Consider the following 14,327-nt stretch of genomic DNA (forward strand, 5'->3'; position numbering starts at 1 on the left):
TTTGAAATTTATCATGTATGAAATCTTATTTTATTCCATTCAATTAATTTTTAAATTTTTTAATAAATATTATTACTCAATACTGTCTTAAAAATTATCAAATGTGCAGATAAATATTTAATTATTTTGAGTATAACTTTCATTTTTCTATAAACTAAATCATGTTAATTGGCATTTTCTTTAAGATCTAGTTAAACAATTAGTTATGACTTAATTTTTATAATATAAATTTACATTAACATCCTTTGTTACATATATAGTATTAACCTATAAGATATATTCACACATATCAAATTGTTTAAAATCTTTAAAAATAGAATTCAAATGATTGGGCATCCACCCATTATCTTTTAACTCATTTTTGGTAATTTTTTTAAATGATAGATAATATTTAAATTCATTACAAACTTTGAATATATCATATTTTATTTATAACTTTGTGCAATGCATGATTTGCTGATTTAGTTAATATGTGAAAATCCCCAACTCTGTCATATCATAAATAGTTGGTAAATAGACATTTAACAAAGTTTTAGGCCAGGTTAAGGACGTTGTAGATAAATTACTTATTTAAATAATTGCCAATTGCCTTTTAATTTTTTATAAAGTAAAAAAATGTAAAATAGTTTAATTCGAAAATCTATAACTCTTTCAACCAAAATTCCACTTCACTCTGTTAATTTAACTTATCATTTTTTAATAAAATAACAAAATATAATAAAAAAGAAATAATTTTAAATTTTCACAATAATAAATAGTTTAAAGAAATGTTAATCTCAATTTTTAGACTTGAAATTAAGCAACTAAAAATGATAATTTTTTATTAAAAATACACTTATTATATAAAAATATATAATTTATTATTTATTAAAATAAAAAATTATTATCTTTAAACGTTTAAAATCAGTTTAGGCTGAGATTAACAATATTAAATAACTTAAACAAAAGGACTTTAGATTAAGTATTATTTGGATCCCAATGGGTTGGTCTAACAGAGAAGTTGCATCCTAGGTGGTGCACACAGATTTGACAACTTAAATGAGAGGCATTATTATAGGTCTGAAAATAAATTCTCTGATAGGATCAACATAGGTGGATGAGCAAAGCACTTTAGCATGTCCCTTTCTTTCTATTACATCGCTAGAACAATTATTTCATCCTTTATTGGGATAACTTTTCCCAATTCTAACATGAAATATTCTAAAACTTAGCAATGCCAAAAAGGAGTGCGACTTGAAAATTTATTAAGCATGGGCTCAATTCACCGGATTTATTACATGGTAAAAATTCACAGAAAAGGTGTTGACGTTGCCCGAAGAATCATACCCGAATCAGAATGAAAGTAAAAGATAAAAAGAAAAAGCTCATAATTTGGAATTGGGTACAAATGATGACTTACTGATAAAAGCCAATAAAGCTATGTATGTTGTGCGCCCATTTCCTTATTTCCTTTTGGTTGCAACTTTCATCTTAATCAGAAAAAGAAAACACTACAACATGTTCAAAACAAAGCCATAAAATTTACTCATTAGCTTTAATGCTTCTCAGTGAAATCATTAGCTGCTACGAGAAAAGAAGCTTCATATTCGTCAGAACTTGCACATATCTTTTCTAACACAAGCAATGAATACCCATCACAGCGGTAATTCTTTAATGTTTCTGCAACAGAACAAAGAATGAATAAGAAAATTAAGTGGGTACTAATCCTTTTTGTGAAACACTAGTGCAAACATTTCTTGGTTTATTTCTACTTTATGATTCGGTCACTTTTTAGTATTCCTTGCTCAGTTGTAACATGAGTATCAATCGAAAAATGTTAACATATGCCCTTTAAATAACTTAAAAATAGTAACATTTTATTAGAAAAGAAAACATTTCTCTCCACAAAAATATAATAAATGTTATCTTATTTAATAAAAATTTATTATTTTTACATGCTTAAATTTTAAAATCAATCAAGAATTACAGTACCTCATCAATGTAATTGAGACGTTATTTGCATTTGAGCTGACAAGTCATTAGTCAACCAAATAATTGTGAGCTGCAAAACAATTTGTAGGCAAAATCAAACTCTGCAGCTGCAACAAAGAGGCATCAAGGTTTAAAAAAATAGAGACAAAAAAATTACAGAGAAGCTGAGAAAAGAAGAAGGCAAAGGTCAACCTTAATTGGGAGTGGAGAGTAACAATGTCTACATCACCGCTGGGGCTAGCATTCCCCAGAGCATTGCCCACCTACAATAGGGTGGGGACCAAACCAAGGATAAGAATAAGACATGCAAGAGATCTCAACCAAAACCTTCATTGGGAAGGTAGGCACGGTCAAATGCATTACTATCAAGAAATCTATGAAACAAATATTCCATCTATTAAATATTCCATGAACTTGTGCAAACTGAACTCACTAGCCTAAAATTCTGAAATGAATATACCAAAGAATAGACAATGTTTGTACTTATTCCATGAAATGGAACCAATGCTTAAGCCAGTGATTTCATATAGACAAAGCATGCATCTAGGAAACTACCTTGTATGGCACACTTCGATATTTTAGTTTCCTCAATTAGTCAGATTGTTCAGAGGAAATATATGTTGTAGCATTCATCAAAAGATATTCAAATCAGTGTAGCTGTAACCATGTGAATGTGGCAACAGCTCTTCTACTTCAATTCTTGAACTGGAGCAACTAGAGCATTTTTTGATTCGGTTACGGCTAAGAGACTCAACTTCTGCCTGGAACATACTATAAACTGGTCTATGATCAGAGAATCTTGATTCCCCTCGTACATAAGATAATTGACGGAGGCCTCTTCCATACCACAAGATTCGATCACACCTACATGAACAAAAATTTGGATTTAATTCACATAAACAATTATATGATTCTAGTTTCAAAACAATATTCCACAACATTTCTTTTGACAGTGGTATTATTCACTTGTTTCCTCTCTTCTCCATTTACATTCATCAATACATGTATTCATCTAGGTGATTATATTAGCGTGAAAGAAGAGTACCATGCTGGAGTTCTTCTCTTTTGTTTTGAGTGTCTTTCATCTCCTGCATATCTGTCTGAATTGTTCGAATACTTGTATGTTGGAGGGAAATATATTTTCCCCTCATTCCATCCTTCAAAGACACGGCCTTGTCTCCGCTCTATATGAAGCTGAAAGAAGAAACTATCAAATGGTCAGTGACATTATATATCATTTGAGAAAAGGAGCAACGCTCTAACATATTGTAAGGAGACAAAGTATCATGCCTGGTCATTCTCTAACAAAACCTTCCAATTACGCATCTCAACAAGAGCTTTTGCTGCACGGTAAGAAAGGGCTATCCGATAATTTAAATCCCCCAGCCAAATTATTCGACTACACCAATTAAACCACAAGTTTAGGTCTAGACCAGGGTAAAAGTTCCAAGACTTAGGAGTGAATTTTATTTAGTTTCACAATCTCCAAGCATTGGATCCATAGACTTAGGAGTGAATTTTATTTAGTTTCACAATCTCCAAGCATTGGATCCATAGAGAGGAAAGGCTTACTCGTGTTCTAGAATCGTCTGAGGAGATCTCTCATTGCCCATGCCGTGAACCCGGGGAAACCTTGTCTTTCTGAGTATCTCCATTACATCTGAATTCCTCCTTAGCTCATCACCCTCCTTTTGTCCAGAAGTCAAATGACTACATATGAAGCAAAAGCTTGTTTGGTGCAAAGACATGCTAATTGAGATTGAACCCTGGAAAAGCCAAGACAATGAGAACGCCTATAAACTAGTCTTAAAAAAAATTAAAAGTGATCAAATTTACCTTGTTTCCAAGATATCCCATCAATCCTCTGCCAACACAAGAAACTTTCATGTTGTGAACATCATCTCTTATATCACTTTTCACCCAAACTGTAAGAAATATCCCAACCATTTGCTTACTAGCAACCAAACAGTATCTTGAGTGCCCTGTGTGTCTCTCTCTGTCATCCATAGAGAAAAAACCTCTATATGACATTGGTGAATATTGTGTCGCAACTGGGGAGTCACCAGGCCCGTTTTCATCATCTGAGGAAGCCCATCTATAATTGGGATCATAGTCACTTGTCCTGTGGCCAAACATCATTCGATCACACACGCTGAGACGGCGGTCAAGGTAAGCTTGTGGCAGTGACATGTCATTGTCCATTCTCATACTACGACTCAAGGATTGGAAAGACCTGCGATGGAAAAAAGAGGTTTCCTTCTGCCTCATTGATCCCTCAAAATCAGCATCTAACTCTACAATAGGATCAGGAAGCGGCGATGTAGTGTGGCATTCACCACTTGTTCCAGGAAGACTGTTTAGGGTCTTCCTAATAAGAGCTAGCCATTTTCTGGCAGGACCATTGTCTTCTGTACCTAAAACATTTCCAGCATTGAGAGGTACAATTTCTTGAAACCTGAGTGCAAGCAAAGGTGTTTACTATTTGAGACTGAACTTTAGATAGCTCAAGGAGAGTACACATTAATCAGAAATTTACCCAAGAACATAGATATCAGAAGGTGGAGAAGTGTGAAGCCAATCTTCCAGACTCAAATAACTTGGAGGAGATTTTCCAGCTACATTCCAAGTGGCAACAAAGATTCTGTATGCAGCAGGAAGGGAGAACTCAATAGAATAACAATTATTCTAAATCATAGTACAATAATATAGACTGCAATAATTAAGCACAATGTACAACAACATGAAGCATACCTATAGTTATACACATCCGTAACCTGAGCTGCATCAGGGTCAATCTTACCTCGCCGCATTCTATCTGAGTTCCTTCTCTTTGCTCTATCTGTGCATTAAAATATAATTTATCTCTCCAAGGGATATAGTAGGAGACAAAAGAATAGCTGAATAGAGAAAAAAAACAAAAAAGCAAAAACAAAAGATTTCTGAAATTGTAGAATTACTGCATACTAAAATTCTTTTTATCTTTATCTAGGTGGGGTTTAGGAATGGTGTGGTCCTAAGAAAGAGCGAGGTGTATGAGTACTGAACCTGTTTTGCTTTTCTTGATAGTGCATTCCTCCCTCTGTGAACAGTTGCTCCTCCACTCTTCATCGACACCTGAAAAAGAAAAACCATAAAGCTAATAAAGCTGTGCTCTTTCCACTGTTAAATTTATCAAACCACACAACGAATTAAACACACAACCCCCAAAAAATATTTAAAAAAATTAAAAACGTAGCAAAAGGTAGAAACCATGGAAGGAGGAAAACAACAAACTGCAGAGTGCAGATCTTGGGTTGTGAGTTGCAGAACCATTTGAAACAAAACAAAACTTGTTACACAAAGACAAACCAAGTTCCAGAATAAGGAGAAGAATAAAAGTTTGTTAAGGATTCAGAAAAACATGTAGAAATATTATTTAACTCATGCAAGAGAAATCCCATTTGTGTTTTTGACATGAAACCATAGATTCCTAATCCCAGAGGCCTTAATTACATCAAAACCATCAGAAAATTGAACACTCGCCTCCGTAAAGGACATCATCTGCCTGAAAGTCCTCAGCTTTGCTCTTGATATTGAACCACTTCTTGACCAACGTTTTGGGCCATGAAAGCTTCAGCAACAACAACATAGAGAGTAAGCAATGGCAGAACACAAATGCAAAGGAGTTTGAGGGAGAACTAGCTTTCAGGAATTAATCAAACCTTGCTTTTCTTCGAGTTCTCATCTCTCATTGTTGGGACAGCTTCATATAGCTTTCTGAGTTAATAACAACAGAAAACGATACAATAGTCCTTCCTTAGTTGAAGAGGAGTTAAAGTTGAGCAATGAGGCGAGCAAGCGTATTAAGACAAGATCAAAAGCTCAGCTCCCTAAAAACATGGGTTTCAGCTCAATTTCTGTTTCTGTTAATGTCTCTATTCAGAGACAGCGGGTTTGATGATCAAGGCACTTGGTAACTGAGAGAAGAACACAACCAAGGGGGGGCAATCCTGTGTTACTGAGTTAACGTCAAAAAAACAATTCAAGGAATCTCAGTTTGTCACCACTTTAGCCAATGTAGTACAAATCAGAACACTCACTCACATGGTAAGAAGCACAAATGGAACCACCCCACAATACTATAAGAGATTAAGAGGAGAAGAAGACAATGCACCAAACCAAAACCAAAACCTGGTTGAGGGTATATTAGAGAGCAAAGTATAGAATTTGAAGGGGAATAAAGTGGAGACAAGCTTCGCTCTCTCTCGAGGCCTTTTACCCCAAATCCAAAGCCAACCCAAGTTTAGGAACTTGGAGACAGTAGAGAGAGGCAATGGTTATATTGGTCACACACACACACACACACACACACACACACACTCTCTCTCTCTTTCTCTTCTCTCTCTATATATCTAAAAATGTGCACTTCACTCTACCAACTTGAGGGTCAGTAAAGTCATGCTTGATCTTATAATACCAAGCATGAGAAGTAGTACTATTAGTATCACATCCCATCCATTCTTAGTTCTTACATTTGGTCTTCCAGCGCAGAAAAGCAGTTAAAGGGATAAAAGTTAAAGAGTGTGCTTTGTTTTTTGTTTAATTTCTCTGGTTTTGTTTATTGTTTCTTGGAATCATTTACAAAAATATTCCTTTTGACTGTAACTGTATGTGTGTCTGTGTATACTTGCTTGCATATTATATTTATTATATTTATTCATTGTCCATCTTGAAACCATCCTTTTCTTTAATTTCTCTTTTTTGACGATTATATTTAAACTTTTACACACAAAATCTTAACTTTAGTTGTAATTTTTTCACTGTAAAAAAGCCTACAAGAAGTGTGATTCGACTGGTCACCCAAAATGAAAAGAGTCACCTACTCTACCTCGTTGGGAAAAACAATAATGCTAACAACGTGTTATTTGATTTTTTTTTATTAATGTATTTTTTATTATTACATAAATTTTATGTGAATTTTATTTAAAAGTGCTTAAGTTTATTATTTTTGTAAAATTAATATCACAATAAAATATATGTAAAATAAAACAAGCTTAAATATATTTTTTATCTTTATATTTTTTGTGAAAATTTAATGTCTCTCCATTTTTAAAATTTTAGTCTTAATTTTAAAAAATTATCACTTTAATCCTAAATGATAATATATTTCTACAAAAAAAAACAATTTCTTAATTATCCATATCAATATTAAAAATTATTGAATTTAAAAAACTATAAATGAAAAATAAATTAAAAAAATAAAATCTCACAAAACATAAGTATTGAAATATATTTAACTCAATAGAATATTATTGTTGTTTCTCTACTTAAATATAAGCCTTCGTGTAATTGCAAAGTAAGAGAGTTGAATGGTGTTTAAAGGAAAAGTGAATAAGTACTTCTCATTTCAAGGCTGGGATTTGTAACAGCTTTATTATATCATTTATTTATTTTCTTATTATTTTTTTAAGTTTTATAGAACAAGCATTAAATAATAATGTGCAGACATTTATTATCTTTAAAATATAAAATATATTTAATATTTTTATCTAATAATTAAAATAATTTGCATAAATAAAATGTAAAAAAATACAATTATTTATTACAATTTAGTTTTTTATATTATACAGTGTACAAATTAAAGCCTTGTAGAATTTTTCTTCATTTCTCTTTTTAAAAAATTGCTATAATTTTGTTCTCAATCTTGAAAACAAGACTATTCTAGAGTGGTTGAAGACTATTATCAATACATTAAATATTAATATTGTATATTATTTATTAATATAGAACTTAAAATCTATATTAACATTATTCATTAAATAAAAATTATCTATTTAATACTTTTTTTTATTAATAAATAATTATATTTTAAAAGTATTCATTTAATTTTAACTCATTTGAGTTATGACACAATAAATACAAGTCTTAACTTGAGGGTTGAAATATTTTTTACTTATTCTTACTTTTGTCTCCATCACTTGCATTATTGGTGAGGAGCAACACCAATTAACATATTGGACGATAGCTAGTACAAAAACCTAGTTGTATTCTGTAGTTTATATACATCTTAGGTTTGATTTCTTTGCCTTTCAGCAAATATATTAGAACTTAATGTATATTTAACTCGATTTAAAAAATTAGTTTAAGATTTATAAATACCATGAATGCATTTTTATCTTATATGAGATATTTTAAGAAGAATATATATATGTATGTATGTATTCTAATGTGGCAGTTTGTTCTGAGTTTATTTTAGTGTGCCATTTGATAAATTGAGAAAAATGTTTTTAAAAATATTTATTTAATAGTTTCGATTATTTAATAGTTTCGATTATAACTTTCGTTTTAAGTTCAAGAAAAAATAATTATCAATCTAATATAAATTATGACAAAAGCATGTGCTAAACACACTAATTAAGAAAATAAAAATATTGAATAATAGAATTATAAGTACTTCATTAAAAACACGAAAATATTTTTTTTATAAATAATACATAAAAGTTATCTAACGTTTTTAAAAATAGTTAAAAATATTTATTATATTAAAAATAACAATTTAAAGAAATATTATTATTAATTATTTTTTACTTTTTATACTTTAATAAAAATTTTATTGTTATTATTTTATAAAATAATGAATAATTAATATTATTACAATTTCTCCTTAAGTAATTAATGTTTTTCTAAAATCACATGATGATTCATATTTATTTGATCAATAAAAATACAGAAGTGAAATATTAATTACAAAGTTAAAATAATTTTTATTATGTGTTTATATTTTTGTAGCAAATATTTTTTAGTAAAAATATTATTCAAAGTTAATTTTAAATTACTTTAGGTGAGGCGTCCTTGAATAAACCAGTGGTTCACATTTTGGCATAAATGTAGGATCTTGTTAGGGCATTAGGGGTGTTCCTAAGCCTCCACGCGATCTCATTGGGTTTAGTGAAGTGGAACTGTCTACAAAATCATACTTTAATTTAATTAATGAAATATTAGCACTTAAGTGCTATCTTAATGGTCTAATCTTAGTAACATGGCACGTATGGGACATCGTGTCTGCAATTACTTAGCTTAAGATTCTCATTTTTCAATGATCTTTGCTTGTAGCAATCAATTATGTTCAAATTGCTTTGCTAACTAACAGAAATATGAATTGGTATTCAAGTCACTGGTTGGTCAAATATTCATCTGTCGGTTGTATATTAAATGTTTAACTTTAACAAATGTTACTCTCTCTTTTTTTTTTATATATAAAAAAATATAATTCAGTCCAACTAATAATAATAATAATAATAATTTATTAATAAAAGATATTTATTATATTTTTATATTTTAATTAATAAATGAATTTTTTATAAAAAAATATATATAAATGTTTGAATTCAGGTTTAAGAGCTAAAGTTAATAAATTTCTTTTATTAAAAAAAACACTTTTTTTTAACATTTTAACAGATATTTTATTAATTTTTATTATTATCTTATAAAATAAGTAATTAATAAATATGTTTTACAATTTTATCTTTATTAATTAATATTTATTTAATAATAAATAATAAAAAAGTGAGATAATTAATATAATATATAAAACTATTATAAAAATTAAATAATATATTTTATAAAATTTAAAATATTAATGATATTGTTGTTTTCTGTAAAAATTTAAACCTTAAATAAAAAAAAATAGATAAATGAAATAGTTAATTCATCAAAATTAATTAAAGAAATTACATATCGTGAATCTATAGTATAAAAATAATTTTAAAATATCTACAACATTAAATAATTGATTTAATAATTTATATATAAATAAATAAATTTATTTATTTTTATATATAAAAAATAAATATTCTATTAACTTAATTTTATAATCAAGAAAAGTATATAAAATTTTTAATAATATTATTTAATTTTTTAATTAAAAAAAATAATAATTATTTATTATTAAAAAACTAAAAGTAGTATAGCAGTTTTTATAACATAAGTGGCTGGTCAAATATTCATCTGTCAGTTGTATATTAAATGCGTAAAAGTTTATTAAATACTATAACAGTTTTTTGACATTCATTTCTAGAGTTGATTTAAAAAATAAAAATATTTATTTTTATTAAAATATTTATTGTACTTTTGACATAATAAATACTTTTTAAAAAATAAAAACATATTATTTTATTGCTTAAAATTAGTCTTAGAGACTGATATAAATATTTTTAAACATATACAAATACTTTATAAAAAATTTAATCTATAAAATTTATTATTATTATTATTATTGTTGTTGTTTTTCGTTAAATATGATTCATGGATTTATTGTCTAATAAGAAACGTTACTATAATAGTTTCTTTCAATTAAACCAATGTTTCAAAGAATTGGGAAAGAGAAAAATGATTAAAATAATAGAGTTGACAGCAAAGAAAGCTTTAAGGAACCCTAACTCAATCTTCCACTAACTGCCATATAAACCTATGCCTTAGCTCCAATTATTCATAGCTTGTCATGCCTTAGCTTATACATCTGTTCTCCCAACACAGACCCACCAGAACTAATTGGAGAATTTAGACCAATTATTAATCTCAATTTAGTATTATTGTTTGTCTAATCAATCATAAAGATTCCTCGATTTCGAGTTTGCTTATTAAGCTGTTGCCCATGTTCCTAAACAAAATCCATTTGTTTTTTCCCTTCCTTTTAGCAGTTTAGGAATCATTCACCACAATAAATTAAACAAAAAACTTTAACTTTGCAAATATAATTTTTGTTTAATATTATTAATACTAAGATGTTTTATGTTCTTCAACAATTCTCTTTCCACAATCTATTTTTCAAAAATATTTAGATTACTTTTTTTGAACATAATATTAAAGCATATTTAATTATATATTAACCTTTATAACCAATGTGGACAACCTTTTTTGAAATCATTGGTTATAAAGTATTTGTTCCAACTAATTTAACTAATATTTCTTTTTAATCCTATTGACTTCTAGAATGTAGAGTATCCTCAAACTATAATGTTAATTTGACACGTGTTTGTCAAAAGACAGCCATTAAGTTATTTATCAAAGTAAATAAAAGTTAGATAAAATATATCAATGCAAATCATATATTTTCATAATATATTTAGTTTGTTTAGACATTCCTTCTTCTATGAGAAATAACATTCTCATAATTGTCACAATCTCTAATTTTTTTTTATTCATTGAACAACCGTTACTTCATTTTTAAACTCTTTAAATTCATTAACGCATGCCACATATATCAATCTGAGATAGCAATGTCATGATCAATGTTTTGTTTTCATAAAATATATACATGTCTCAATACTGATTACATAAAATAGTCACTACCTTGTTAGAAACTTAATGACATTTTTGGGTGTTTACAATAATGTTTTCCAGCGAATTTTAATAATAAAATGGTTGATAGATAGTTTAACGAGGCAGTCAAAGGTTGCATCTTTAATTGTACTTTGGCCAAAGTATCTTCTTTTCTGGAATGTAATTTGGGTTTCTTTTGCTCTTTCAGATTTGAAACATCCCTTATTAAGCCACCATTGCCTTTTCTCCTGCACTGTCTTCGTAACCGTTTGATTTGAAGTTGTCCACTGGCCCTATTGTTTTATGGTTTTTTTTTTTCTCTTTAGTCGAAATCTTTTGAATGTGCATTTTTATCCCCTTGTCATTTTCTTCATAATCTGGCAAATGAGAGGTACACCTCTGACCCTATCCTACATTTGTACTTACTTATGTAGACATCCTCACTTTAAATTTCTCAACACCACTTATCTGCATACCGTATATAAATAGTTCTCTACACTACAAATACAAAGAATATTCATAATAAGACTTGGATAATTAAATTATTTGTTTAATTGAAGAAGCAACATAAGTTTCACAAGCCAAAGCCCTTCATACTTTTTCTTTAATTGGACAATCGAATTTGGACAATATGCTCAATAATGAAGGGTGTTCCTTGAACGACCGCAAAAAATTCTTGTGTGTTTCAAGCCTTAACGATTATTCTTAATAATGGAAACCAAACAACAAATGTTGAGTTACAATCATATCATAGGACACTATATTTTGGCACACATATAGGATCCCACTCATCATTTGTCAATTTGAGAACGTAATACATGCATGTCGTGGAGCACAACCAATTGAGCAAATCAAGCTGGCCACTCTTAACTTAGATCTCTAGTGGGGCCTTTTTTTTCCTTTTATTTTCTTGTTTAAACTCGTTTTTATTAATATACTACTATTTTAAAATTGACAAACACCCTTTTTTTAATTATTATTTATAATTTGAGGTGGGAAGAAAAAGAGGACAATTGTTGGTGTTGGTGTTGGAAGTAGAAGCAAGTTAAATTTTGAAAATGAAGTAAAAGGACGAGGGCAACATCCAAGTGACAAAGCAGTGTAGCAGAGGCCAGTACTCTACCCGTAAATGATCCCATGCTTTTTGAAGCTAACGTTAAGGACACATGGAGCATTGGGGTGCCGGCATAAGTTAAAGAAAATTCTTACGGTTTGTGTGAAAACAATGTCCAAGAAGGAACTTGACTTAGAGAAAAAAATGTCCAAGAAGGAAAAATAATTCAGTTGACTTGACTCTTTTTTCAATTTATTGGTGGGAGAACTAAAGGGTAAGGCTGATATTGATGTGAAACTTTTCACGATCGGGTAGAAAATGAGGTGGTTTTCACCCAAACTTATCTACCTATGGTTGAGTCCCTTTCCTCATTTCATTCAACTAGCAACTAGGCAAAAGATCTTGTCACTGTCTTTCACATATATATATCATTTTCCGAGCTTTCATCATCGAGTGTTTATTTTTTTGGGTTTTTTCATTGATTAACGAGGCCAATGGGCCATTTCATTTTGTGTATGCCCTTGCCACTCCAAACCCACCACGGAACCTTTTTTGAAGGCAAAATTTGGCAATTGTTATGTCACATGTGATTCTTTACCCATGACATAAAATTTCACAAAATTTGCCCCTTCCTTCAAGAAGGTATAATAATATATTGCGCACATAACATAGCACCGACAACGACTGGCATGTACAAGATTTTGGTCAATTCTGGCCTCACTGGCAAAGTGACATTCTAGGTGAAAATACTTCAAACCCCCGTAGTCAGATTATGACTAGGTGCATTTGTCTTTGTTCTTGGCACTCAATATACTCAAGATGGCACATTCTTTACTCAGGTACATAATGTTCCCTCAAACTTATAGTTATCCAAATACCATCAATATTCATATTTAATTCAACACAACTTTTTTTTTCTTTTTTAGTTCCTTTATATTTTCTTTCGTGCTTTTATTATGTGTCTCAGCTACTCCAATTGTTCGTACAGAACATAAGAATTTGGTAACTTGCAAAAGTCTCCGGTCAACAACATTAATTTAAAAAAAAAAAAATAGGAGGGGGATTGAATTATAATTCAAACCAAATAGAATACCATATTAGAAAATTGAGCTTAACTCACTGCCAAAAGATGGCAAACTTGGTTCCATTCCAATGGTATCTGAGTGATATGCTTAGCCAACTAAGTTCATTTTAACATATTATGCTTTATTACATTTTGAGTTATTAGTATTTCCATTCCTCACAAGGACTCAGTTGGAGAAAACCAGTTTCAGGATGTCCTTTTCTATCCTCCCTCAGCTGTCACTGTTTTTTGGACCAAACGGTACTCGTTGGTATTCTACCCTTACAATTTCGAGACATTCCAGTGCACACATTCAATTTGTACAACAAAGAATTTATTTAGGTAGTAGAGTAATTTCTAACGGTGGAATACCTAACTTTAATGTGTGAAATCAACAGCAATTATGACTGGTCCAGACTTGACAAGAATTTTTCTATAACATATTGCTTGTCTCAATCAAAGTTATTAGCCAGATTGATCATTAAAGGCGTTACATACCACCATGTTATTTTGAACTATATATCTCTTTCATGGACAATGGACAACTTAATTTCAGCAGGACATTCCAACAAGTATATTGAATAATCTTAATAACGACTTACAACTACCAAAATTATACAAAATACCAACTAAAAAATATGTACGAACAACAATACATAGATGCAGGAGTTCACTTCTTTAAATCAGCAGCAAGGAATAACAATTTGTATTCATCTATACTACATAAATAGCATCATGTATTGATGAACATCAGCACAAAATATCATAAAAGTGAGTGTCCATGAGAATAAAGAGAGGCCACTGATGACCAATCAGAATAATGACTAGCACTTCCGAAAGCACTATTTATTATCTATGAAGGGGCTGGATCAACCTCAATTAAGTCATGTCTGGCTGGACTTAAAAACTTCACAATCTTACAAAATGAAGAATAAGTGA

At 29.8% G+C, this 14,327-nt stretch overlaps 1 protein-coding gene across 1 annotated transcript; it reads right to left on the bottom strand.

The window, feature by feature from the left end:
* Positions 1-1,433: 1,433 nt before the first annotated feature.
* On the bottom strand, positions 1,434-6,234 carry LOC113872726 (type I inositol polyphosphate 5-phosphatase 4). The gene is made up of 13 exons (XM_027510498.1): positions 5,673-6,234; positions 5,494-5,581; positions 5,017-5,085; positions 4,723-4,810; positions 4,508-4,612; positions 3,808-4,426; positions 3,544-3,737; positions 3,262-3,370; positions 3,017-3,165; positions 2,527-2,835; positions 2,164-2,234; positions 1,972-2,078; positions 1,434-1,659 (listed from the first exon to the last, which is right to left on the bottom strand). Exons 1-10 carry the CDS (start codon positions 5,700-5,702, stop codon positions 2,604-2,606), a joined length of 1,683 nt encoding a protein of 560 aa, XP_027366299.1. The 5' UTR covers positions 5,703-6,234; the 3' UTR covers positions 1,434-1,659; positions 1,972-2,078; positions 2,164-2,234; positions 2,527-2,603.
* Between the last annotated feature and the right edge of the window lie 8,093 nt (positions 6,235-14,327).

Source organism: Abrus precatorius, unplaced genomic scaffold, assembly GCF_003935025.1.
Source record: "Abrus precatorius isolate BTA unplaced genomic scaffold, Abrus_2018 Scaffold7, whole genome shotgun sequence".
NCBI classification, from domain to species: Eukaryota; Viridiplantae; Streptophyta; class Magnoliopsida; order Fabales; family Fabaceae; genus Abrus; species Abrus precatorius.